The sequence below is a fragment of the Truncatella angustata genome (genome assembly GCF_020726525.1).
Source record: "Truncatella angustata strain MPI-SDFR-AT-0073 chromosome Unknown BKA67scaffold_2, whole genome shotgun sequence".
Taxonomy (NCBI): Eukaryota; Fungi; Ascomycota; class Sordariomycetes; order Amphisphaeriales; family Sporocadaceae; genus Truncatella; species Truncatella angustata.
In genome coordinates, this window is record NW_025763382.1 from 7,750,123 (window position 1) to 7,775,852 (window position 25,730).

The 25,730-nt window shown below is 48.2% G+C and overlaps 8 protein-coding genes across 8 annotated transcripts; 3 read left to right on the top strand and 5 right to left on the bottom strand.

Annotated features, from left to right (window-relative positions):
* Positions 1-3,801: 3,801 nt before the first annotated feature.
* On the top strand, positions 3,802-4,591 carry BKA67DRAFT_533787 (uncharacterized protein; the record flags this gene model as incomplete). Its single annotated transcript, XM_046099760.1, has 3 exons — positions 3,802-3,855; positions 3,913-4,013; positions 4,210-4,591. 3 exons carry the CDS (start codon positions 3,802-3,804, stop codon positions 4,589-4,591), a joined length of 537 nt encoding a protein of 178 aa, XP_045962896.1.
* Positions 4,592-6,449: 1,858 nt separating this feature from the next.
* BKA67DRAFT_501427 (uncharacterized protein) lies at positions 6,450-7,617 on the top strand (the record flags this gene model as incomplete). Its single annotated transcript, XM_046097087.1, has 4 exons — positions 6,450-6,712; positions 6,776-7,282; positions 7,332-7,399; positions 7,451-7,617. Coding segments are annotated over 4 exons (1,005 nt in total), but the record flags the coding sequence as incomplete, so codon positions are not given.
* A 398-nt stretch (positions 7,618-8,015) lies between these two features.
* BKA67DRAFT_512774 (Alpha/Beta hydrolase protein) lies at positions 8,016-9,236 on the bottom strand (the record flags this gene model as incomplete). Its single annotated transcript, XM_046097503.1, has 1 exon — positions 8,016-9,236. The coding sequence occupies one exon, from the start codon at positions 9,234-9,236 to the stop codon at positions 8,016-8,018; it is 1,221 nt and encodes a 406-aa protein (XP_045962898.1).
* A 718-nt stretch (positions 9,237-9,954) lies between these two features.
* BKA67DRAFT_635765 (uncharacterized protein) lies at positions 9,955-11,873 on the bottom strand (the record flags this gene model as incomplete). The annotated part of the gene is made up of 8 exons (XM_046105664.1): positions 9,955-10,502; positions 10,680-10,844; positions 10,907-11,101; positions 11,148-11,226; positions 11,272-11,361; positions 11,536-11,666; positions 11,709-11,757; positions 11,811-11,873. 8 exons carry the CDS (start codon positions 11,871-11,873, stop codon positions 10,159-10,161), a joined length of 1,116 nt encoding a protein of 371 aa, XP_045962899.1. The 3' UTR covers positions 9,955-10,158.
* A 1,927-nt stretch (positions 11,874-13,800) lies between these two features.
* BKA67DRAFT_674774 (uncharacterized protein) lies at positions 13,801-14,754 on the bottom strand. Its single transcript, XM_046108767.1, has 2 exons — positions 14,367-14,754; positions 13,801-14,317 (listed from the first exon to the last, which is right to left on the bottom strand). The coding sequence occupies exons 1-2, from the start codon at positions 14,490-14,492 to the stop codon at positions 14,207-14,209; spliced, it is 237 nt and encodes a 78-aa protein (XP_045962900.1). The 5' UTR covers positions 14,493-14,754; the 3' UTR covers positions 13,801-14,206.
* Positions 14,755-15,426: 672 nt separating this feature from the next.
* Positions 15,427-16,397, top strand: BKA67DRAFT_591510 (metallo-beta-lactamase superfamily protein; the record flags this gene model as incomplete). Its single annotated transcript, XM_046104728.1, has 3 exons — positions 15,427-15,468; positions 15,530-15,890; positions 15,961-16,397. 3 exons carry the CDS (start codon positions 15,427-15,429, stop codon positions 16,395-16,397), a joined length of 840 nt encoding a protein of 279 aa, XP_045962901.1.
* A 1,591-nt stretch (positions 16,398-17,988) lies between these two features.
* Positions 17,989-18,629, bottom strand: BKA67DRAFT_488290 (uncharacterized protein; the record flags this gene model as incomplete). The annotated part of the gene is made up of 2 exons (XM_046096945.1): positions 17,989-18,120; positions 18,168-18,629. Coding segments are annotated over 2 exons (594 nt in total), but the record flags the coding sequence as incomplete, so codon positions are not given.
* Positions 18,630-23,198: 4,569 nt separating this feature from the next.
* On the bottom strand, positions 23,199-24,133 carry BKA67DRAFT_558687 (uncharacterized protein). Its single transcript, XM_046102337.1, has one exon. It carries the CDS (start codon positions 23,959-23,961, stop codon positions 23,323-23,325), a length of 639 nt encoding a protein of 212 aa, XP_045962903.1. The 5' UTR covers positions 23,962-24,133; the 3' UTR covers positions 23,199-23,322.
* Between the last annotated feature and the right edge of the window lie 1,597 nt (positions 24,134-25,730).

Below are 25,730 nucleotides of genomic sequence, written 5' to 3' on the forward strand. Positions count from 1 at the left end.
GGTTGACTTAGTTGGGCCCGTGATAGTATAACTGGATTTGCAACATGCCGTAATATGGGACGAATCCCGTAGTACTACCATGGCCTACAGCCGCTACGCGCTACGCTCCGATCATGTCCAGATGCACCTTACAGGTACCTGCGCTAGGCTGTGCGGCCCAAAATACGGTTATACGAAGTAGTCTGAAAACAACGTGGGGAGCAAAGCGCTAACCTAAAACGGCAAAAGGAGACAAGGTGTCGTTGCAGCTAGGTCGTAGTGTACGTGCCTGAATGTCGTACTTACATTGTTGTGCTCCTCTTCTACTGAGGCACTTGATAAGTTGACCCTAGACTCGTCTAGTCTTGTTGACAGATGTGGCTTGACTCAATGATGTGACTAGTTCTTGCTTTGTATATATTTACCCACTAGGTCACCGCCACCTTCAACACAGCCCCCAGAGTCCGCTATCGGATGTGAACCCTGTCATAGCATGAGTTCTATTGATCCGTTCATTTTGGTTGCTTGATAGACTACTGTTCTGCTCATAACTGCCCAGTTATACACAAGGAGGCTGTAGTGGCCCGTTCGTCGATTTGAACCATATTATGCAGTCGCCCAGGCATGATTGAAGCCTGCAGAAGGCAGAAACGCCAAGTATATGTAAACGACTATCAGCTTCGAGGCTGTAGACGCAATATGAAGCAGCCATACTGTGTGGACACATGCACACGGCCGATGTAAACGTGTAGGAATGGAATCTGAGCAGTTGTATCGTGATAGATTCGTGGAAGCAGCTGTTGAGATGACTCACCTACAGAAAGCAGAAGACCCGATACAGGAAATGTAGTCTTACGAATACTCTTGATGACATTCTTCTTCCGCGTCTCAGTTTCTCAGATAAAGATACCAAGCCACATACCTGAGCCACTACCTGTGTATGGTAAGGACCAGCAGTTTCTCACTTCATAGCACGTAATCTATAGTCTGCAATCACGCAGCTGCTGGTTCTAGCGTTAGACCACTTGTCTCTGGCCGCCCACCCCACGAGTGCAATTGGATGTCTAACAAACGGCCTCGAACTCAGCTATTTCTCTCTCCAACATGGAGCAGTAGGTGCGGGGCGAAATTACAAGTCAATCTGTAGGCCGGAACGACTTGTCGATGAATGGTGAAACCACTGGCTCATTCCTGCCTGTGTGTAGTCCTTGCGGAGCAACAAGCGCTATGTGGTCGTTGGTTTTGACGTCGAATATACCATGATGGTGGTGCTTCTACATCAACGCCCCGCCGGTATGATAATCATCGTTGTTATGGTCATTTTTCTGACAGTGCCCCACGGGGACAAAGCAAAGTTGACGTGGACGGAAAAGCTGTCGAGTTTGTATACTCTCAGTGCTATATCTCCAGAGCCCTGTGTGGTCTGCCTGCTGTTAGCGCTTCAGTGGAGGCGGCCAGATGATGCTTGTGAGTCGTTTTAGAACAACCCTATCATCTTCGTGGCGGACTCAAGGATCAGTAGTGGAGGGATGAACGCATCATTGCATAATTGACTCTCGCAGGAGCAATGGTGATTGCCTTAGTCGCTATTCAGGTTTGCAGCCCTCCAGATAGCAACAATTCCGTTCAGGATATTCAGGCAGTGAAGCGTCATTGCAAGCTGTGGGTCATCAATATGCTATGGTGGTGTGCAACCCGTTCCCTACAAGAAGGTCACTTTGCAACTGTACTACCAACAGCAAAGTACCTCTCTACCTAGTTTAGTCAATAGATGGCATCTCTCCCACAGGATCGGGAATTAAATTACTGCCTGTGAGTGTGTGTCGTTGATTATCTTTGTCATTCGAACCCAGAAGATTGGATCTACACGCTCTTCGCGATTGTCGACCATTGTGTCATGTCCATAGGAGTCGGACTGCTCACAACTCTCCAGGTCGGCACAGATGAAGGTCTTTGCTCAATTTCTAGAATCTACAGTTTTCAGCTTTGTCAGAGAAAGCGTATTAGTTAATCGGCTTGTGCATCGACCTTTTTGGCATGCCTGTATTTGGTCCAAGCATGATCACTTCGAGCGGTGTTTCGTCGCTGCTCGACTTGCTGCCGGCGGGTCAAAGAGGCCAGGTTCTTGTGACTTATAATGACGTTTTGCCGAAGGTGTTCCAGATTGGGTTGATTCTGGCATGCCTTACCCTTCTCCGTATGACGACCCTGGAGTGGAAGAGCATCCATATGAAATTGGCTGTCGCAGACACAGCTGGCGAAGAAGTTGAAGCAGTTGTAGATGTGAATGAAAAGATGGCCCGCGCCACCTTTTCGAAGAATTGACCGATGAAAGAAAGAATAGATCTATCCCGGTCAAACAGATAATGCGCTGGTACTCTACGTTAGGCCGACTCCAACGGGTTGCGATATAATGTGATCTTTGTTTCGAGGTTTCTTCGAGGATACTTCCACTAGCCACCGCCTTGCCTGTGTTTTAGTATTTCTACCTCATTTATCAAGTGTTAAACTGACTATGACGCCGAAGTGCTTGATCTTGGAAGATACATAAGTGCATAACCTCCACTGCGCTATTCTTTTTCAAACCAATGAATAAAATGAGTAGGTTGCCCCTGTTCATCCACTGGAGTCTACGATACGGTACGGGTCTCAACGCCATCACAAACTTCAGAGCACGAGAAGATCTGTTGTCCCGAATATAGGTATTTTTCTCAAAGTCATGGGTCGCCAGGAAGATGACACTCATCAGTTCAAAAGTGGTGTAGAGCTGCCGACCCGGACTTCCTGCTCAGAGACTTCTAATGCAGGGCTGCTCCAGGGTATGGTAGTGTTTCGCTACAAAATATCATTCTGGTCTTGTACAGTCATCCAGCCATTTTTTAGAGTTCAATGGATAATATAGAACATACTATACATTATTTTGTAACTCCCTACGACTGAAACTTTATATTTTGAAACTTGGGTGGAGCTCCACATATACAGCTAGGCTTTGTCAATGTTTAGTTCTGATTTGGAGGTCTCTTAGGTTGCAGAACTTGCATATATTATTAGCAGACCTGATTCGGACCCGATTGGATGCACGCGGTGTCGCTGACATCCACCGACTTGATCTTAACCGCCGGCCGTCGTTAGCTGTCACTCAGCGAGGTTAGTCAAGCTCGGCACAAATCCTTTTCATATGTGGTTTTGTACTCGTACGTGGTTCTCCTCTTGATAGTTACCCCACAATCCTATGATACCAAGATATCTAAAACAAGATTTACTCAAGCTCTTTTATAATAAAAGAGGACACAAATAAACGTCAGACCCTAGCAGAGGTGTCGGAGATCACTCCTCTAGTCAATGGGCAGTCGACTCAACATGTAGCTCCCCGACCAGAGACTCCTAGCGACATCACGAGCGGCGGTAAAAACATACGCTCCCCATGGCGAGTAGTAATAACGTCGTCGTGAATTTCCTCTGCATTGGAAAGTTCTTCAGTCCATATTCTCACGTGAACCTCCTCATTCCTGCTACTCGAGTCGTCGAAGTTAATATCTACCGCCAGTGCTTTTATCAGTCGGCCGGTATTAGGGTCGACGCTATCGACGAGAGGTTACGCATGACAGACTCAACCTGATCTTACCATATGTGCGTGCTGTGCTGACTTGCTCCAGGCCGGAGTTGGGGTGATTGCCTCCGTACCATTAGTAATTGCTGCTGGTCAGTAGGTTCAAGATCGCAATTGATGATGTGTGTTACCAAAACAGAGACTAGACAGTGAACGAGACTACCTAGGCTGGGACGTAGGCGATATAACCTTACAGGTTGCTGCTGACAACTATGCACTTGTTTCCGAAGCGTCATTCTTTCGTCGATGGACCAAATGATCGTCACGTACGTCTGCTCGTACCACTACTAATGACCACGGACGTACATGCATACAGTTCTCAGTTTTCTAATATGCTGTTTTGGCTAAGCGAGAGGAGTAACTTGTCAGCAGATGAGCTAGTTCTGTTGTTGAGGGGCAGTCCATATGCTGCACCTGTCAATAGGTACTCGGGCGGGGACCATGGGTTACATATAGCAGAATATGTCTGAAATGAGGAGAATGGGACACTGACTAAATCACCGTACGCGATGAAATAGGTATTGTTGACTTTGGAGAAGCATTGGAGGCATCACAGCCTCTCATCCATCTCAACATCACGCGGTAGTATCGGGTACCGGAGATTGCTTTATGTGGCCTAGACTGTTGAGAATTTGGAAGCGATGTATGGGCGCTCGCCTGCACTATCCTGAACTCGCGTGGGACCTTGCCCTTTGGAGACAGCCCTGTCTCGAGTTTTCCGAGCCTCCAGACACAATACTAGCCCCTTGCCAGTCATACATAGGCAAACGTTCGAGAGGTTGTGCTACGGAGATCAAGTGTGCACGTGGAAGCCCAGGCCCCGACTCCACAATGCTGGAGAGCCCCAAAGGCTTGGAAAGCTTTCCGATGATGGCCTGTAGGTTGGACGATCTGGCGGAAAGCACAATAGAATTCACACGAGGCGATACAATGACCCATCCCATCGAAGTGCAGCTAGCCACGGAGCGAACGTTCTACTCTGATGCTGAAGACACCCGGTAATCATAGCGCAGATGTTGTTTGTTACGACCGCGGAAAAGTGTGTTCAACTACGAAGTGATATCGCCAGGCGTATTTTCGGGTGTGACCCATCGAAACAGTCAACCGCAGCTCAACTGATTCAGCGTTCCAGGTTTACCGGGAACCTTTCCGAGGAACGAAAAAGTAGTGCGCTGGACACTCTGGCATTTTTTCTTCTGCGACCTTTTTGAAAACGGTATTACCATCTTTTGTAGATAATATAACTTGAAGACAATAAATAGTTCTGTTAAAAGCATATTATGTCTCATATTGATCAATTTGCGACGACTTTAATGTGGGAGCAGAAGTTGTTTGCCAGTGCAGAATAGTAAAGTAAGCGAGGCTCCCGCTCAGGCTGCGCCAGTTTGCCGTGTATATAATCATGCTCATGGTGGTTTTCACCCATCAAGATGCAATAACATTAGTCCTATTTGAAAAGAAATGCAAATTAGCAATCTCAAGTCAAAGACACCCAGCGAGGGCGAATATGTTTCAAGAGTTTCTAAGCTTCTGCTAGGGGCATGCCCGGTCTTATCGTGGATTCCGTCAATCACCGCAAAAGCCACAGGCACTATTGACCCACTTGGTAAGTTATAACTACCTCAAGGCCGCTGAGAAATCCTCCATAAGCCTCGGCAGTGGACTGTGATGGGACTGAGGCTGGCACAGAGCACACACGCATGCTGTCATTTCCACGACCGGCCAGGCATTGGTACTGCCGTCACCTGCCGACTCGTGTGATGCCCAAATGGCTGGAACCATTGAATCTGTCCATTTGGGACAGTCACCGAAAATGCAACGAGCATGCCAAAGCAATGCGCTCGGACCGCCTGTCACCGCACTTAGCTTATCTGGTGTCTGAGCGCTACCGGGATGCTGAGACGAATCGGCTACTATGTAGGCAGGCCTAGGGGCCGGGACCACGCAGCGTTGCCCTCTAACGGTTTGGCTCGCTCGGCTAGCAGGAAAATCACAAAATCACCAAGCATCAGCCCGCCCGCACTCTTCGAGATCGTCGCAAGGTCGGCCTGCTCTTCCTCGGTTGGCGTTCCAGGACCAACTTGTGCGTGGCTGGCCGTCAGCGTTTTTCTGGCAAGATTCTTCACACTCGATCGACGACCGTAGCGGCGTTCTGACATTCACTTTTCCGATGGATGCAGGCTCAGAAGTATCGGTAACTACTATGCATGTACTCGCAAAAGCGCAACAGCGCGGCCGCCACAAGCCCCGGAGCGTCCCGCCGTTCACTGACTTACCCGTGACCCCGTTTCACAATTATTTTAACGCAGACCGGCGCTCCCACGTGGGAAAAACTCGGTTTAAGTTTAGACGATCGAAACCTTGATTAAATTCTGGGGTGGTTCAGCACACATCGGCGCACCATCCAAACCGGGCAAGCACTTTGAAGCCTAAGGCGCTCCATGATACGATGTAACCCATCCGAGCCCGCCGGGACAGGGGACGGCTAATTCTTTCGAGGGCTCAATGTCCGTATCGTGGCTGCCGCGTTGGGAGATCAAATGGTGATGTGGGGTTGCGAGACACCTGGAGGTCAGAGCTGAAGATGATCAGACCTGGGCAGTCTGACTCGCTGGGGACATATGAATATCCCTCCAGCCCCTCTTCGGTACCCTGTCGACGAGATGTGGACTTCTGCGACTTCATATTACCAGGGCAGTCAACAAGATGCGGTGGACTATAGGCTTCGCTTTTGTCTCCGCCGCCTTGATGGCGGTCAGCGCAGGCGCTCAATCTGTCAATGAGATGATTTCCGATGTCCCCTCATGTGCTGTAAGTGAATTGCGACAGAAATGATTTAGCCGTTGCGACCCAAGGAAAGCTGGCTAACAATACGTCTCAGCTTCCATGCGTCTTGGAGGGCGTGTTCGGCGGAGGCTGTCCCACAACGGATGTCAAACTGGTCGAAGACTGTATCTGCACGAACAACACGTTGATGTCCGGCTTATCGACCTGTGTGCAATCGTCGTGCCGGTTCAGCGATCAAGTTACCGCCGGCACTCTGCTCATGTCGATGTGCGCCGCTTATCCAAAAGAATCACGGGTCAATGACGTACGGACGGTGGCCATCGTTGCGCTGGTGCTGTCATCAGTCGTCGTTGTGGCACGATGCATTGCGCGCTTCCAAATGACGGGAAGGCTGTGGAGCGACGACTGGACAGCCATCTTCGCCACGATCATCCTACTGGGCGGTGCGGGCATGGAATTGGCGAGCGCCGAGCTGGGATTCGGACGACACTTTTGGGACGTCCCGGTCACGAGGGCATCACGACTACTGCAGATCTTCTACACAGTTGAGATCTTCTACACCTGGATCAAGCTGATCGCCAAGGCCTCGATCCTCCTCTTGTACATGCGGGTGTTCACGGCCAGGTGGTTCAAGTTCGCGTGCTATAGCTGTCTGGCTTATTGCTGCGTGTCGCTCACGGTGTTTACCTTTGTCATTGCCTTCCAGTGCACCCCCGTGGAGGCCATCTGGAACCGGTTCGTCACGGGAAGTTGCCTGAACGTCAATGCCATCGGCTACAGCGGGGCCATTCTCTCCGTCGTGGAGGATGTGGTGCTGATTGTGCTGCCGATCCCCGAACTCCGAAAATTGCAGATCAGCGGTCGGAAGCGGATTGGTGTTGGACTGATGTTTGCGTTGGCTTCATTGTAGGTTGCTGGCGATCGGATTGGGGAGCAGAAATGCTAACGGTATCAGTGCGACGGTCACGAGTCTCGTTCGACTCAAATACTTGGTGCAATTTGCCCAATCATTCGACAGTACCTGTGAGTCCTCATCAAATGGCAAAGAATGAGCGGCGCAACTGACAATCACAGTCGATAATGTCGACACTATCGTATGGTCCATGATCGAGCTCACCTGCATCATCGTTTGTGGCTCCCTGCCTCCGCTGCGCCCTTGGTTCGGCAAGCTTATACCGTCAATTGAGACTTTCAAATCTATGAGCTGGGCCGGAAGTCGATCTCGGAGCCGGAGTAAAAGCCAGTCGAAGGCTGTTGACCTGTCAGGAAATGGCCGGTCAAATACATATCAAGAAAACAGGGAGTTGGCCTCTCCAACCAGCGACGAGTATCCCCTAAAACCGATAAGTCACAAGACGATGTGGAACGAGCCCTGACCTCAACGCCCTTGACTGCTGAGGTTGGAAAAGTATATAGAGGCTATGGTGTGTATAGAAGAGCGGGGCTGTACGTGATGCGTCAAGCAGGCACTTTCAGCGACTGACTGGTAGAACGTCCTCGAAACAACGGGCCGCCAGCCATGACATGACGATATTGAAACGAAAGTAGATACCCATCTCGATTACTTCGAGGCATTAGATATTTAATTAATGATCAGCCAACTGAAGCTTGCACGTGCGCTGTCAAATTGGTCGCCACCCTAGGCAAATCCTGACCTGCCCTTCACGACACCATGAGCTCCACCATCCCTGCCGAACATCTCCCTGATGTCGCTGGCAAGCTCCTTAGGGCGCTCAAAAGCTGCAAAGTGACCACCACTGTCGTATTCCTTGTTCAAGACTAGATCGCCCAGAGTCTTGTTCCACAAGGCAGGCAGGACGATCAGCTCTTTCGGAAACTTGGTGCAGCCAATCTTGACGTCCTTCAAGTACATGGATCCGATCTCCTGTCTAGTCTTATCTGAAGTGTGCACGCTGTCGTAGTATACCCAGAGCGACGGCAAGGGCCCAGGCGTGCTGAACCAGTAGATGCTTATCCACTTGCAGACCTCGTACTCGGTCCAGGGATAGTCGTCGGTCCAGTCGTGCAGCTTCTCATAGATCCAAGCTAGGAGTCCAACAGGCGAGTCGGTCAGGCTGTAACCAAGCGTCTGCGGCTTGGTCGAATGCTCGCCGTAGTACCCTCTACCTTCCTCCCGGAACCATCTGGAACGTTCGAAGCCCTCCTTCTCCGCTTCCGTCCTCTCCGTCTCGCGGTAGATCTTGGCCAGCTCCGGAAAGTGGTCGTCGGCGGGCTCCTTTGGAAAGGGAAAGTTGTAGTGGCTGGCCTTGCAGTTCTGGGGGTACAGAAAGCCCAGGTATCTCGTCACGGCGTACCCGACATCGCCTCCCTGTGTCACATACTCGTGGTAGCCTAGCACGTTGACCATGAGCTTCTGGAAGACTTCCGCCGTTGCGCGGGTGCCAAAGCCAGGCTGTCTGACCCGGGACGAGAAGCCATAGTTGGGCATGGACGGGGCTACCACATCAAAGGATGGATGGTCCTTGCCGCCGTCCAGCAGCAGCGGGAGCATCTTCTCAATCTCGTCGTAGCTTCCGGGCCATCCGTGGCAGAACAGCAGCGGGATGGCGCCCGGGTTTGGGCTCTTGGCGTGGACGAAGTGCAGGTCAATCGGGTCAAAACCTTGGAGCTCGATCCTGGTGGTGAACTGAGGCATCTTGTTCAATTCGGCCTCGGCCTTGCGCCAGTCGAACTCGTTCTGCCAGTACGTCGCCAAGCGCTTCACGTCAGCAAGAGGGGCGCCATACTCCCAGCCGGACCCCTCTATATCGGTGGGGAAGTCCGTGGTAGCGAGCTTCTGCTTGAGGCGATCGAGGCGCTCCTGGGGAATATCAACCCTGAAAGGCTTGACTGGCGACATTGTAAGTTGTATTGAAAGACAAGAGGAGATTGAGAGAGGATCGTGATATTGCAGAGCTATCGTTGTAGACTTGGTGATGGAGGTACGATAGCGAGGGACTGACAGGCGGTAGGAACACGCCAGAGCGTTCGTGCCTCTAAAATACTGCGCCTCGCAGGCGGCAGTGCCGGGAACGTTCCAGTGGAACGCCCTATACTTGACATTTGTCAAATGATCTGACGTCTCAGTTCATGTTCATTTTTCCGAAATGGGGGTGGCATGCACGTGATAAGGAAATATGACGACATACGCTGCACAAACCCAGTCGTATGGGCTTGCGCATATTAGTTGCACATCATTTTTGCAGTTGAGCCCGGTCTCATTGTAAGCGATGCATTCTCTTGCATACTCGAGACTGGAACAGTGGAACAGGACATTGTAGATAAGCTTTTTATCACTGTGTTATGGAGTACGAGAGGAAGAGGCAATTTCCTCCCTGGATCTGGCTTAGGTACGGGGTTTCCCTTCTACATAAACATGTATCCCACCGGGGCTTCAATAGTTATAGCGCGTGTAACCAAAATGAATAAATAAATATCAACTGCGGTATGACGAGCTGCAGCGCAGTGTGTGGCACTTCAAAATACTAAACGGACGCATATATATAACACAGACTGCAAGCAAGACAGCAACACCGACAGTTGCATTTGTCCTACGCTGCTTTCTTTCGTAAATAGTAGAGCGCTGTTGTTATGCAGTTTGTTCCGTAACTAGTCTGTTTAGCGCGCACTTATAGCACCTGCGTCCGCTATAACGCTCTCTTGCTGTTGGCGGGTGAGCAGCCGCCGCCCCCACGTCGCAATCGTCTCTCTGAGGGGGGTGAAGCCTACTGGACGCGAATAATCCGTAACTGCATTGGAGTCGTGGTAGCCGCGAAAATTCCTCAAGACTTGGCGATGACAAAGTCCAGAATTGTAAGATTAGGTCCTTCCCAGTGCTCTTTTGCTCTGACAAACCACAGCCCGACAGCGACGGTGAATACGAACACCCTGATGGGTCCAGAATGATTCGTGTTTGCAGCGATAAAAGGAAGGGTTGATGGGAACGGGAGGAAAACAATAACATGAAGCGTGTAAATCAAGGCCAAAGAATGGATACAAGCTCCCCAGCGACCCAAGTTCCATTCCCCGAGTTGCAGGCCTGCCGATGACCACCGCGCATATAGCACGCTTGATACGGCAATGGCGTAACTGATGGATAGTGCCATGGAACCTAGAGCTGTAATAGCTCCGAAGGCGATGTAACTTTCGCTGCTGATTAAGCAGGCACAACGAGCAAATCAGGAATACTGTTAGGATGACAGCAAGAAGCGGGACACGGCACTTAGGGCGGACCTGAAAAGGTGAGCAATCGCTCAGCATCATTTCCAAGCTCTTACGTATGCAAAGTATCGACCGAGCCCACCATCTCGTGCCCAAGCCCATGTCAGACGCGAGAGCGAAGCGATTGAGGCCAGGTCACAGTTGAGCCAAGTAATGAACAAAACAGTGGCCATCGATGTAGTGGCGGCCGTAGAACCGGTCATGCCCAACAGGATAGTGACAATAGGGGTCGACGAGGCCAGCGAATCTTCGATGGACCCCATAGTGAGGTGAATAAGATGACGAGCACCATGGCGAATGCAAAGACACCATTCACGACGATAGACAAGAACATGGCTTTAGGCACGGCAGATTTGGCAGAGCGCGCCTCCTCAGCCATGTGAATAGCACTGTCAAAGCTCGTGAAGCTCCCAACGCATGTCAACATGCCTGGGTTCCAGGTAACAAAAACGGTATCCCAACCTGAAGAGGTGACATTAGTAAGGAACACGAACTCTGCTGTGCCTGCTGCCGAGTGTAATCACGACGACGACGAAGATAACGAACAGACAAACATGCAGCACGCCCGTGATCAACTCAACCCAAGGGATAATCCAAAAGGCACACATGTTGATAACTCCCATTAAAAGCTACATGGCAATCACCAAGACCGACGTGTGCCAATCCCTAGGGACATAATTCTCAAAGTTAAGTTGGATCATAGCTTCAAGCAGCAGAATTGTGACGTTTGCGATTCCGGCAAGAAGGGACACATTGATGGTTGCCTAGGGCCACCAGTTAGGTAGATGCCTGAGGTGCACAGTCAACCCTTGATAAATAGCCTTCAGGAATCCCTCAGAATAGCTGAGAAACTTCACAACTCAACAACACTCTATTGAGGATCAATACACACACTTAATCGGTATCATGACCTTACAAAGTAATGACGCCCATCACACATGGCCAAACCATGTTGACCATCCTTGGATCCACGTTACAGAGCGCCTGATGCTGGGAGTAAGGTGGTATGTCCAATGGTACTGAGCCCCGGCAACAGGCTGTATACTGGCCATCTCTGCTAACGATGCAGCTTGGGTGCATGCGCCAAAGAACACGATGATTTAGACTGAACATAAAGTGTTCAGACCGCCATTGTATAGCACAAACCCTGTATTTATTTCCTGAATTAGCGAATGCCGTATCGTCGCATCGTTTCAGACTTACATGCACATACCTCCCAAACAGCCAAATGTGTTAATGAGAAGTAGAACAACTGCGCGAAAGAGAAAACCTCCATGTTCGTGTTTGATTCTCAGGGGAAGGCCCGTTAGGCCCCGATGTCGAGTTGCGATCGACTTCGGCGGTTGTCTCATTTTGGTGCATATTTCTCAGCCCGGAAGCTTTTTTGAACGGATTTTGCCATCACGAAGATTCGAATTCCAGGACTGGATTCGGCAACAATGCCTCGATTGACATGCGAGAAAATTTTGAATACCACTGCTACAAACAAAATGCGAGAATTGAAGCACAAGCGAATCCATTCCCCAGGGGATGCAAGACTTCAACATCAGCACCTACCTGTGCAACGTGAGATGCGAGCAGGGGCAACAGTGCAGGGTGCAGCGCTACCTGCAGCATCGACCGGGAAATTCGGACCATTTGGACTAAGAATAGTGGAGATAAGGTAGCAAACACTACAGCGAACATGGATCCCATCTCGCCTACGAATCAAATCATGCATCATATATTTCGAGTGGGTCGTGAGAATTGTTCTGGGCCGGGTATAACGTCGAGGGCTGATGATTTAAAAATGAAATAAAATGGCGAGAGCGGTGGTATTGTCGCTCCCAAAATGTCGGGGGTCGAGCGGGATTCTTATAGGTCAATGTCCATGGCCAACGAAATCGGTTTGTATAACTGCTTGATTCGTCCGGGATGAAAGGCGCTCTCCGATAGGACTGATTTTGTTAAGCGAACTCTGATCTGTCACAGTCGGGGCCAATATCAGAAAAAGGTGGTTCAGGTTCAGGTTTCGTTTATTCTGGGCTCATATCCGGTAGACTTTTTACCGAGCACAAAACTGGTTTCTCTATGTTCCTCAGCCTTTCCCAACAGACTCGTCACCAATCCGGTGGGCTGGATCGCACTGTAGCTGAATGCAAACACAAGTTAATTGCGGCCACTGCAGTTTTACCAGACCGATTTGACATAAACTATGGCAGCGACATAGGCGTTGAAAGTTTCTATGCAATGCCCATTCGTTACATTCTAGATTGTCGATATAGGCACTGATCGAAAACCATTCTCCTTTTGATCGCCCACGACTGTTTTCAGTACATTTTCATGATTAACGTAATGCGCCCTGACGAACTACCACCGTTCTATTCTGTGATTGAGACTGATCACTCTGCATAGGTGGTTATTGCGTCCCTCGCCTTTCTCATTTACGCTATTCTGGTCGCAGAAATGATTCTGCGATCCGAAGGCCAAAATGGTTTCCAGGGCTGAAAACAGCGTACGAATGTCTTGCAACAAGGCCAAGTATATCAGCTGATGTCTTACCAGCAAGTTTAATTTAGCGACAATGTAACGAAATTTGGTTTGCACAAAAGCTTGCGCACGGGGCCTCGGCGATAAATTAATAGCATAATTCGAAACCGCAAGGATGTTAGCAAGAATTCTAATCTCATCGTATCTGGAGGGCGTCTGTGTATGGACAAGGTAGAACCGGATACCAACAGTTATAGACTTGGTACATCGTGAGTAGTTGGTCTACATGTGAACTCCACAAAATACATTGATCTCGCAAAGCTTCCCGCCAGGTCCGAGCCCGGTGACGTCCAGGTCCAACATGGCCCTTTGTATTTGCACGCCACGCTTCTTGTTGAACATTTTACGGCTTTGACATCACCATCATGATTCACAATTTACAGCTCTCTTTACTTGTCTTCTATATATGTATTTCACTGCTCTTCCGCGACACTACTTCGTAAAACAGTGGTCGTGCCGTTATGGTTGGAGTAATAAGATGCGGTGGTGCATGGAGAATACACGTCTGATGCCAACAATGAAACAATCCGCTCCCTGGTTGAGAAGCATGTTGGTTTGATCTTGTTGCACGAAGGTTGGTAGATAATCCTTGTCGCCAAACAAGAGCTTCTGGCCAAGATGTTCAAGATCAGGGACCTTACTCTGAGGGAGAAGGGCTTGAGCTAACGAATAACCTAGAATACCGGTGTCAAACTATTTGGCATCAAGAATATCAGCTTCAGACGACGAGCTGTACGTATACTTCTGTAAGCTCTTGATCCCACCCTTCATACTGCCGATACGTTTAGACTCTTTGATGGCCAAGGCCGACTGGCTCGCAGACCGACTCTCTGAAGCGTAGGACTCCGTTGACTGTGTCACCGGAATTCTCATCGGCCTGTCGATATGGCGCTGGGAGCTCTTCGTGTGGGATGACTACTTTATGGCTACACAATTTGGCCTTGGAATGTTCGCTATCTCATTTCTCTTTGGGAGCAGCTGAACGTTCGGAACTTTTCGTGATACCTTCAAACAGCCTGGGCCATCCGCCGCCGAGAGTGCGAATGTCGATTGGCCGGCTCATCCGGACGTCCACGTAGGTCACCGAGTCTTCAAATTCGGAGACAGTGGCTTACTGTTCAAGGAAAAAGGGGACATTGCACCATGATTGCGTGTCAGCTCTGTGATACGCCACAATGAGCTAATACTGAGCTTAGTTGGGGATCAATGGACCCCAGAGCGATATTGAGCCGGTACCCACTGAATTGAGATATTTGGCCTGCTTATGAATATCCAAGTCACGTTTTTGAACCGCAGGGATCACAGTCTTAGCGTTAATCATGTCCTTATACTTTAATCCGCTAAAGAAATCATCGTAGCTCTCCATAACGCAATGGAAGCATGTCCCCAAGAATTGCGTATATCGGGACTGCGTGATATGGCCAAATGGGTCCTAGTCTCAGCCCACAGAACTCCACGCTCAACCATGGTCTGTGGGTCGTAGCCCAAGGCCTTAAGAGTAGACAGCGTTTGACCTCATAAAGCTGCGGAGGAACAAGTGTTGGATTCAGGACCTGGGCTGCCGGCATGACGAACACGATGCATTACTTGCTCTGTCTTGTGGCGAGGGAAAGAAGTAAGGAAGTGAGTGACGTTGAATCGTTTTAGGTGCGAAAAGCCTGTGCTGACGACCAAACCAAAGTAAGCGCAACTATTGATCGGCCCGGACTTCCACGCTGATGGTCTGATCCACAAAAAAACTAACCATATCTAATATGTACAATAGAGTGTATCTCAACCAACAATCCTTAGCCTTTTGCGGTAGAGCACTCGTCTGCTTAAATTCTGCTTAATCGTGCTTAGGAAATTTGCATTAAAACTTTCTGCCCACTTTATATAACCAATATTAAGCTTATCGATTTAGTGGAAAGGAGGCCGTTAAATAAGGTGGTTTCTTCGCATTAAGGCTACCCCAGCAAAACGTCCCAGTATTACTCAGCGTATAAGCACACTGCATTAGCGTCTCAGCCAGCATAGCTTAACTCTCAGGCATGCCAGAAGTTTGATTGATGACGCTATCTAATAAGAAAATGATGAGATCAGCCAACGTCTTACACAACCGGCTTGGCTGTATTTGTCTTCTAATTCACGAATATTCTGAAAGGTCTTCCTCAGAGGATAAAAGCGTGCTGATCATATCATGAGAGTCTTGCTATCGAATATTGCCTCACAAAGTTCGATACCAAAGTTAAATAACACTCACATGAATTAGAAGCTGGGAAGTTGTCAAAAATAAATAACTCGCCAACTAGTGTACCAAAATGTCCACAACTTCGACATTACCTAGCGGTGCAAAGCTATGGGTGAGTACCAGTCGTTTGATTCGATTTTGAAGCTCTGTCGCGTTAACAATCGCTTCCTAAGCTCTTGAATCTAGGGTTCCTGGACATAGATGCGGCAAGTGTGCTTGCAGGTGCTAACCAGTTCCCTGCCAGCCTCCCACCACAGCAGCATGAACGACGGGAGTTGATCATGATTGCTGCACTATTGTACCATCCAGATATAGGGTTGATGCTCTTTGACACGGGTTCTTGCGAGGACGTAATAGATAGCTGGGGTGCTAAATCACTGGAGTGTTGCCCAAGAATCTGGAGCAAGTCTCTTCATGGTCTGCCCGAAGCGATCAAGGCCACCGGCGCTGGAGATATTTCCGACATCAAGGCCATCGTGTTGAGTCATTTGCATCAGGACCATGCGGGAGGTTTAGAGCACTTTTTCGACACTGGTTCGTACAGCTTTTACTTGAAGTCAAAGAATTTGAACCTCGCATTAATGTGTATATTCTCAACATATAGATGTCGAGATCTGGTGCCACGAGGAGGAGTTGAAGAATGCATTTTGGACTTGCGCGACAGGGATAGAACAAGGCACATATGTGCGTGACTATCTTGTTCTTGGTCGATTGAACTGGAAGACGTTCTCCGGGCAATCCGTCGAGATCTACCAAGGCATTACTTTACATCACTGCCCAGGCCATACTGCTGGATCAGTCGCGATGGAGCTTGACCTGGAGAATACGGGTCCCATTGTATTCACCGGCGATGCGTTTCACGTGAAGGAAAATTATGAACAGGGTGTACACCCCGGAACACTAACAAGAGACTTCAAAGAATGGCATAGAAGCCGGGATTACATCCGACGCTTGGTGCAAAAAAGGAAGGCAAAAGTGGTGTTGGGACATGAACCTTTATATTTTGATGCCATGAAAACCAGCCTGGAGTATCTCGAATAGTAATCCAATCTGAAGAAGCTGACTCTCAGTATATTTCAGTGAAAGCTTCTCATCCATCACGCCTTGGACGTGACAAGGCCCAACTACCATGTGAAAAGTGCCCCTTTACAACGAATCATGGGGATAGATGATTCGATGAATACCACTATGTGGTCGTTTCGACGCACACTCGGATGTCCTAGACTAAGATACCCATTCCTGGCCCCGAAAATTGCGGCTTTACCCGCACGCAGGAGTAAGTTGGTTAGTGCAGTGTTTATATTGTGTACGGGAGAAATTTGGTTGCCAGCCAACATTTCTCCGATCTGCCAATGTGTGACGCTCTCGGACCGTTCTAAGATCATAGAAGGAGCTTAATGCAACATGATAAGATGGACCCGAAGTTGGGGCCGTATCTACATAGCTTGGAGACGATTGTCAATACTGGTCTTTTCCCGCCAAAAGATGGCAGGTTCATGAAGAGGGTAGTGGGGCAATGTGCAACCCCCTAGATTGTGGATCCAGGATGAAGTGGTCCACTAGGAAGGAGTATGAAAGGCAGCGCCTCATCCAGCTTGTCTTGTTCTCTTTCTTTACTTCTTCTTCACGCTTGTCGTCAACCTGGTAAGAAGCTTAGAGCCTACAAGTGTCTGATTCCTGATAGACCGATGTCCAGCCCGGCAGGTGACCTACCTCTTGGGAAACGGCGGAAGGTGTACAATTACTCATTTCAAGCGCATATCAATAAGGCAAGAACGAAGACGACAACCTTACTCCCGCCGAGCATTCCAACAGCAAGTGACGAATACACCATGAAGTAAACCTCTACTGACCAGGCGATAAGGAGGTCAAGGATCGTCTTCAGTACCGGTATGATCGCCGGATGCGCTATCCCCGTCCTCTATAATGGCGCTTGATTTTCTCACTGTACCCAGCATGTCAGCAGAGTGCAAATATTATTTTCGGCAGCTAAAAGGATGGCTTTATCAGAGCGGAGTGGGCTTGATGCTGATATCATAGGCATATGTCAGTCCCTCCGTTATTGGTACAGGGCCAGTCTTGTCTCAGAGGAAGGATCACACGATAGTGTCATGGTTTGAAGAGCAAGAATCGCTTATCTTTTCGTGACTAGCCCCGAATGAGGCCCAAAAGGTGGCAACTGCCAGGATAAAACAACTGCTCTCCCAGGGTCGCGACCTCAAACACGATTCCTCGTGGGTATTGGCACATATCAATAAGAGTCTTCAGGCCACGTGCGGGCAATCAACACGAATCAATCAATGTCGAGTGCCGATTGATCAAGATCAATGAATCAATCAGCCGTAGAAACCAATCAATCAACGACAAAGGTCAATTCATTCGATTGGCTTAATCGGAACCCTGGTTGACATGTCTGCCACCCTGGACGTTCCTACTCAAATGCTACTATTGGGTCGATCGAAAGACCGTTGAGTTTCTCATACATTCGTAATTCTCACTATGTAGATGAAATATACAATTTACGCTCTTGGGCGTGACAGGATAACTTTTGTGCAATAACTAACCGACTGGGCCTCTCGGCCTTGGCCTCTGCTCCACGCTAGCTTGGAGTCATGTCCCTGATAGGATATCTGCCAATCTTGGAGCCGCTAAATTCATAGAAGGCCACAAGGTCCGTCTTGTCCGAATCTTGGATCGTGGGAGGGAATACGTAGGACATGACTGAATCTGGATTGCTCTTGCCCCATTTCACAGCGCCGCCCTCCTGGTTCGCGAACTCATGCCTCAATCCTAATACATGCCCCATTTCACAGCGCCGCCCTCCTGGTTCGCGAACTCATGCCTCAATCCTAATACATGCCCCAGTTCGTGAAGGAAGATGTTCCTCAACATTGGCAACATGGTTGGCTGAAACGAGCCCTTATACACGTATAAAATGTTGAGTGGCTTCTCATCTGGGAAAAATGCTTCGGCAAGCACCGTGCCTTTATCCCCACCATACTGCAGCACAAAAGCTGCTTCATCGAGGTCACCCACCCACTCGAATTTAACGGGCACTCCCGTCACATCGTTCCATTCCTCGGCTGCGAGGCGTAGCTGGGTTGCCGCGTACGCCGCGTATCCTAGACTGGGGTAGCCGTGGCTCGAGGTCGCGTACTTAATCACTGAGTTCTTTTTCCAGCGGGGAATATAGTCAAAGAAACCAATCCATAGGGCCTTGGGATCAGAATTTGCAAGCGGCTTCACTAGCTTCTCGCTGGAGCAGGTGTATTTTTCATTTGGTCGAATGAACGCACGAGCTTCTTCTTCAAGTTTTTGCTCGTCTTCAAAGAGTTCGTATGTCCCAAAGAAGTTCCGGTAGAGATCTAGGAGTTCATTCTTGTCGACTTTATTGCTGGTAGTACTGGATTGAGACATACTGTACGGTCGGGTGATTGTCCCACACCAATTTCCAAGGTTATAAGGATCCAGAATTGAGCTTTGAATCTTAGGGAGCAGTGGTAAGAAAGAACTGGAGGGTCGAATTGGAGATGTTCACGGAGAAGGAATCCGACCATCTCGGGTATTCAGGCCATATTTATACCCATCGTCGATAACTTTTAGAATTACGCAGTACAAAAGAGCGAATAGGAGGAGGTCTTGCAACGCATGTTAACTTTCACGACTATTCGTGTTAAAATACACAAGCTGTCATATAACATCACCATGAAAGTTACAGTTGGCACCATATATGCAGACGTTTGTCAGCCCCGATTCGAAGGCACCTTCTTTATGCTACGTCGGAAACATTGATTCTGTGCTTTGAGGATGCATGGAAACAATAAGTAAACTTTGCGCCATTTCAGAATATTGCCACCTTGATAACAGGAAGCTCTCGCTCTCGTAATTATGATTCATATTAGCTTAGAAATTCCCGGTTCTCAGGCTGAGCAATTCTTGGAAAGCTTCTGGGCGTAGATTGTATAACATTTGTGCATTGTAGTAGTGGTGGAGGGTGAGGAAGTGTAAGAAATTGTCTCTGACACGGATACTGAGCTAGCCTATAATGGGTACTGCAGGTTGTAGGCTTGCTGATCATAAAATCATCACGCAGGGTCCATCATAACTGCACAAATAATTCCTAGGGCAATTAATTTGGGAATGCCATGAAGAACATCACTCGTCGACCTATGGTTTCTCTAATCAGTAAAGCAGACCTTTAGGCCTGACTGGTACCACACGACCTGTTCAAATAGACTGCCATGCTTATCACACCCACTCCCCAGCATTGCTCAAGCAATCTCAGCGAAGTTCGTAGGTGCTGACATGTCGCCCTGTTCCGATCCAAGCGATGTACTGTGTGCACAGATAATTATTCGCTTGTAGCCCAATTTAGTGGCTTATTGCGTCACGGCGTAAGCGAAGTGAGATTTTTGAGGCATTTCGTGTGGAAGTATTGCAAAAAACTTTTTTGGAAACTGGTGGTAATTATACGCGGCGTCTCTTCTCTCAACGGCGCGGGAAAGTTTGTGGCACCATGGATACTTAGTAATCGTCAATTATCGCATACCTATAACGGTGGAGGAAGCACGTACCCTGAGTTTTTGCTCGGACCAGGAATCCGCCATGCTGTGAGTTAAGGCTCTAGGCACTGCTTCAGGAGCTCAAGATGAACTTCCCTAAGTTAGTGTATGCAATCAAACTAGCCAAAGTTGAGCGCCAGATATGACAGCTACCGTCATGTCTAGCCTGAATCGATAGGACATTGGTCAGCTCACACGTGCGCCATGCCAAGCGCTCCAAGATCTCAGACAAGAGTCTGGAGGTTACTAAGCCTAACGACAAAGACAAGGATCAGAAATTATGAAATTTACATTTGCATTTAGTAGTTCAGTGTATGATGTGTAAATTCAAGTTGTGTTGACCGGTATATTAAAGTTTTTTGGCGCTGGCCTAAAAAGGGTAAGAAAGTTGTTTAGCAATGGCAAATAGTTTAGCGAATTCAAATGTCATGTCAGTTGCTCCAGACTCTCCCCGAAAACACTAGGCGACCTTCCGAGAATCACAGAAACCTCCTTCACATCTCGATGTAGCTCGATAATTAGGCTCGGTTTGATCATTTGATTTCCTAGGGAAATAATCGACCACTAGTGCAGAGGTCTGGTCTTTTGGGGATGGTAGCATTGAGTAGGAGTGCACAAGTACTTTATGATAGACTTTGTAATAAAACTTAGGCCCTGATCACATGATTGAATTATATGTAAGAAACATTATATTCTTTCAACTAGCCCTTTGAAAGGAGCTATATTTAAAAGATTAATACTATGAAGTATCAAAGTACACCTAACCTGTAGTCTTCAGGATCCCTGACCTCTAGTCTGGAAAGTCGGGCTATCACATTCGACGGGGGCGCCAGTGGCATTGCAAGGTGTACCAAGTCCCCATCAGACTGGGACCCAGCGACGCAGCCAATTCCAATCCCGCTATGGAAAACTTCAAGGTTTTCAGTTATAGTCTTGTATTACCATTTAGTGTACAACTATATTAGCATTTGTATAGGCATCTACTACTTAATCAGTAGCGATGTCCGCTTGACGATCCAATTAGTATCCGACTTTTTTAGGAAGACGAATATCCAACCATTCATTTACTTGCCCGACCATCGTGTCATAATTTATACTCATTACCAGCATGCGTGCCTTGGCAACGAAATTGGAAGGCAATTTTTGGCAATGCGCATCACCATATACTTCACCGTGTACGAAATGAGATGAGCGAAGTGGATGAGTTGTGATGAGGCTAAGAGATCACTCAGAACAGGTGTGCGGGGCAGCACTAGGCTTTTGTTAGAGTTCAAAACTTGATCTATTGATTTGAAGTATCTGTAGCCTGCCAGTATACCTTAGACATGGAGCGTGATGCAATGTCTATCGAAAATGTCAGTGATATCGCAATTTCACATGCAATGGGTGTTCACCCAATCATTTCTGCACTTCCCCATTGGATGACTGGCAAGGTTTCCCAGTCGCAAAGACCATCCAGGTGACATAATTTAAATTCAGCATGGGGTGAAACATTGTTGCCAACAGCGGGTTGGCCGCTGCGGTTACGTCGGACATGTGATCAATTAGGGAACATCTGTTTTACCTGGTTAAAAAAACTGTAAGTCGACGAGTGATGTCCACTCACGGCACTCTCTGCAGTCTACTCAAGACGATAATCTGAGGAATTAGGAATGTTTGGAATAAGTTTAGCGATGTGGGTTATAGCAATCTGCGATAAGTTCTTCGTCTGTCGCATGTTACAGAAAGTTACGAAAGGTAACCATACAGCTACACCAGTGACAGGAACTAAAATATTGCGGCGTTTGCTAAAGACGATGGATGAAACGGAGGCTCCCTCATACTACGGATGCTTGCTGGTCTGAACCTATAGTGATTGTCGCGTCGGTATCTCTGTGCATTATGATTCGCTAGATACGTAACAATTGTCTGATCGGCAAAGCCAGGTGGGAGTATCGGCTGGCCCAGTTTCTGCCTCAGGCAGCATCTCACCAGCCCACACTAATGCACATGTTAAGTAACCTAACTTTCAGAAGCACAAGCGGCATTCTTAGGATCATTCAATGACCGAACATCTCTAACCTAATATGAACTACAATTTCTATAATCAGAGCTTCACTGTTATCAAGGCCATTGTGTTCTTTAATAGCGCAGAAGCCGTTTAGCTGTTCCATCGAATTCTCAAAGCAAGAAATCAATGTTTTCACTCCGCACAAGTTAGCGTAAAAGATTGGACTTGCTCAGCCTCACGGAAAGGTCTACCGTAGATATCTTCATACAAGGAATATTTTTCCCATGCCGCGGTAGCTGAAGAAACACAAAATAGACATGTTAGTATTTCCTCGATGTTGTAGAAATTACCATTCCAGCTGTCTGGCCGATAGCGCGACCTTCCTATACTCTAGGGGTGCAGGACATCGGAAACACCATACCTACCTCTCACGTGCATGGAATGCACAGTAGTGTTCGCCATGTCCTGATGCTGCTCCTCGTGCATTAGCGAGTAGGTTCAAAGCCGCAGGGTATTATAAACAGGCCACCCGTGCTCGCAGCCTGGTGAGCTATTATGTATGTCTAACAGTGTGTCAATTCCATCGAACGCGTCGGTCCTCAGAGCGTTCGAAACGCAATTGGAACGCTAAGAATGTTTATAAATAGACCTTTTTACATGGGAAAATAAAATTGGTGGTTTGTGCTACTGTTATCTTGGGGTTCGATTGCAATTGACACACTTATGTCTAAGCATTGCTGTACGAGATATTATACGTGAGTTCTATTTGGCTCCGATATGGTAGTCAACAGCTATGACCAAGTTAGCGGCGTTCTTCATTAGTCACTCCATCTCAGCAGGCGCTCACTTGAGTTATCCCCGTTACCCTGTGGTCGGTTCAGAGGATATTGGCAATATGTGATTGGTACAAAACAATTAATCCAAGATTAGATCCGTCCGTGCTCAGAGACAATATAGAAATGTTGATAATAGGAAGCGGATAGTGAAGCTTTCTGTACATGATTTTGGGTGGTGGCAGCGCGGCTACTTTTATCCTTAATTCAGGCCGCTGAAAATAGGTGGGCAATTGGCCATACTGGTATTATTATAAAAACATTTCCGTAGACCAAAAAAAAAAAAAAAGCCGCTGAAAAACGTTGTAGGTAACACTTAGCTTTTACAAAACTAGTACGTAAATACAGTCACCAAGGACCATCTAGATCGGACATGTACAATGTTACGGACTTAGTTACAAACTGAAAGTACTATGTTAAACTTACAGATGCAGAACCAAAGGCTATGGCAGTATACCAAAGAAGACGTGGCTCGGAACACACGTGATTTTCATCTAACAATCCATCTGCAAAAAATTCCAATCTCCGCTACCCCGTTCCCCCACAATTTTAAACTCTGAGTCTCCTAAACTTGCCATTCGTCATCCATGCCAGTAATGGTTCTCAATCGAACCTGAAGATCCCGAGAACCAAACCTCCATTGAATCGGCGGTGCGGGATATGCATGAAACTTCGGAACCCACAGCGGCGCTCCCTGGACCAGCCAGCTCAAAACGTTTCCACCAGTCGTACCCATACGCATCTTGTACACTCCCATTTGGGGCGGTCCACCATATTTCCATGGTTCCTGGTCTGCGGGAGACAGCTGCGATCCCCCCCTCGCTAGCACTTCCAGAAGGGGCGAGCTCCGATCGTCCCCACCCAGCATCGTCATAAAAGTAGGCGTCTTGTACAGAGCCATTTGGGGCTATCCACCATAACTCCATTGTGTCCCTTTTGCGGCTTACGGCTTCGATGCTGCTTCTTGTTGCCGCGCTTTGGGGACCCGCAAGCTCGAATCGTTGCCACCCTGCGTCTTCGAAAAAGTAGGCATCTTGCACGGATCCGTTGGGACCAATCCACCATACTTCCATATTTCTTGGAACTCTACTAACTGCTTCAATCCCGCCTCCCAGCGCAGCACTTCCTGGTGGGGCCAGTGGGAAACGATTCCATTCCTTTTCTTCGTACCAGTAAGCATTCTGTACTGAGCCATCTGGAGACATCCACCACACTTCCATCGACGTATCAATTCGACTCAGGGCCGCAATTTTTGTGCCTAGATTGTGGTGTGTATAATCGCTGTATTGAAATGGTACCTGATTGGACCAAAAGAAGAGGAGACTTTACCATGATTGCCTTGAGAACGGTTATTACAGTGTCTTTGTTGAACTTCTTTGTTGTTGTTGAAACACGTGGGTGTTGTCTTAGCCGACGCGCAGTGCGGGAGCTAAAATGGCTAACCGCGTGGCTGCGGAGAATGAGGCGGCGCGACGACGGCCAAACGAGCCCACAGACGTCCTATGCGGATGTGGCACGAACACCACCGACAAAGTCAAACCACGAATGTGCACACCCTTAGCACCGCAAAAACGACCCCATCGAATTTTACCGATACACTGTTCTGCACTATTGACACCACTAGAGTAAGCGGGGATGAGGCTAACGTATGGAACGCCGGAACGATTCGAACGGTCGTAGCTCGCAGCCAACACCACGTGGTTTTGCCATATGTATTTTCGGGAAGGGCCGCTATTCTGGCACATAGAAGTTGGAACAGGACACTTTGACCTGCCAGAACCAATTCAACATAGGCAGACAGTTGTTCTGAGGGGGAATGAATCATAACGTATCACCTCCTGAACTGAGCCACCCTTACAACCAAGCACAGACCTACGTTCGGATGAGACGACAGGATACCGATGCTGGGACTCCTCCAACACTTGAGCGACAAAAATTTCCATCAACTCCGCAGAAGCACAATTTCACACCTCTCTTAGGACAATCTCTTGACACTGATTTCTTGTGCACGTCTAGTAGACATGGATCTACGCCAGCTCAGGATGTTCGAACCCTGGCGTCAGAGTATGACGATCTTAGAGTACTTGATTATAGTGGTGAAGCAGAGGATTTCAATGCCTACAGAAGACAAATCGATCGAGTAAATATCCCCTCACGAGAAGTGTTCGAAATGGGACAAGACGCTCAGTCCCGCCAAACTTTGTGTACGCTCTCCGATCAAACCCAAGACACCCGGTCGAGTGATAGAATTCGTAAGTAGCGTCCTCAGCCCGAAAGCCCAATCGCAGGTTCGCTTCTTGCCGGGCTCAAGGTTGCGATGTAGGATGCGAAGATGGTGCTCGATACTGGCATTTGGAGGTCATCAAGGCCTTCAGAAGCAAGCTTATAGTGCCAAGACCTCTAAGCGACTAGGGCCGACCAGAAAATGTGTGGGGCGCCAGGAGTCTTAACAAGCGACTCTTTACGCTCCTGGTCGGCGAAGAAAGGCAGAGAAATAGTGAATACTTTAGTACACAGACTAGAGGGAGAAATCTTGCAAAAGGTAAAGAGAAGGAGTCACTGATGTCTATGAGGCATGGATATAGGAAACTGTCATAAAAATAATAGTATACGAGGACATTCGAATTATGCCGTCCTATGTGGACGGAGGAGAATATATAGAAAGGGGATGGCATGAATAAGCGTTGGCGATATATAAGTCCTAGGCTATCATGACGCTGGGAGTATCAATCTTGGGGGTTCAGCTCATTAGGTTTTGATTATAGGTCTCACTGGCTGTGGTTTACCATACGTCATGCACGAGAAGACCCTGGCAAGAATGGGAGATGCTACACACCAAGGCTATTGTATTTTAATGGTAATGTAGGTACTTGCTGCTGAGATGGTGATGTATCCGTCTCTATCCAGGTTAAAATGATCATCTATTTTCTAGTGCCTTCTATGGCCCTGCACGGACTAGGTTTGGTCGAACTGGACAATGGCAGACCGC

Bases quoted from the DNA above. Each gene is read 5' to 3' on its own strand.
- BKA67DRAFT_674774 (XM_046108767.1), bottom strand. From the start codon at position 14,492: ATGGAGAGCTACGATGATTTCTTTAGCGGATTAAAGTATAAGGACATG. The intron at 14,318-14,366 runs GTGGGTACCGGC...TCCCCAACTAAG, and splicing joins AGGCCAAATATCTCAATTCA to CTCAGTATTAGCTCATTGTG.
- BKA67DRAFT_558687 (XM_046102337.1), bottom strand. From the start codon at position 23,961: ATGGAAGTGTGGTGGATGTCTCCAGATGGCTCAGTACAGAATGCTTAC.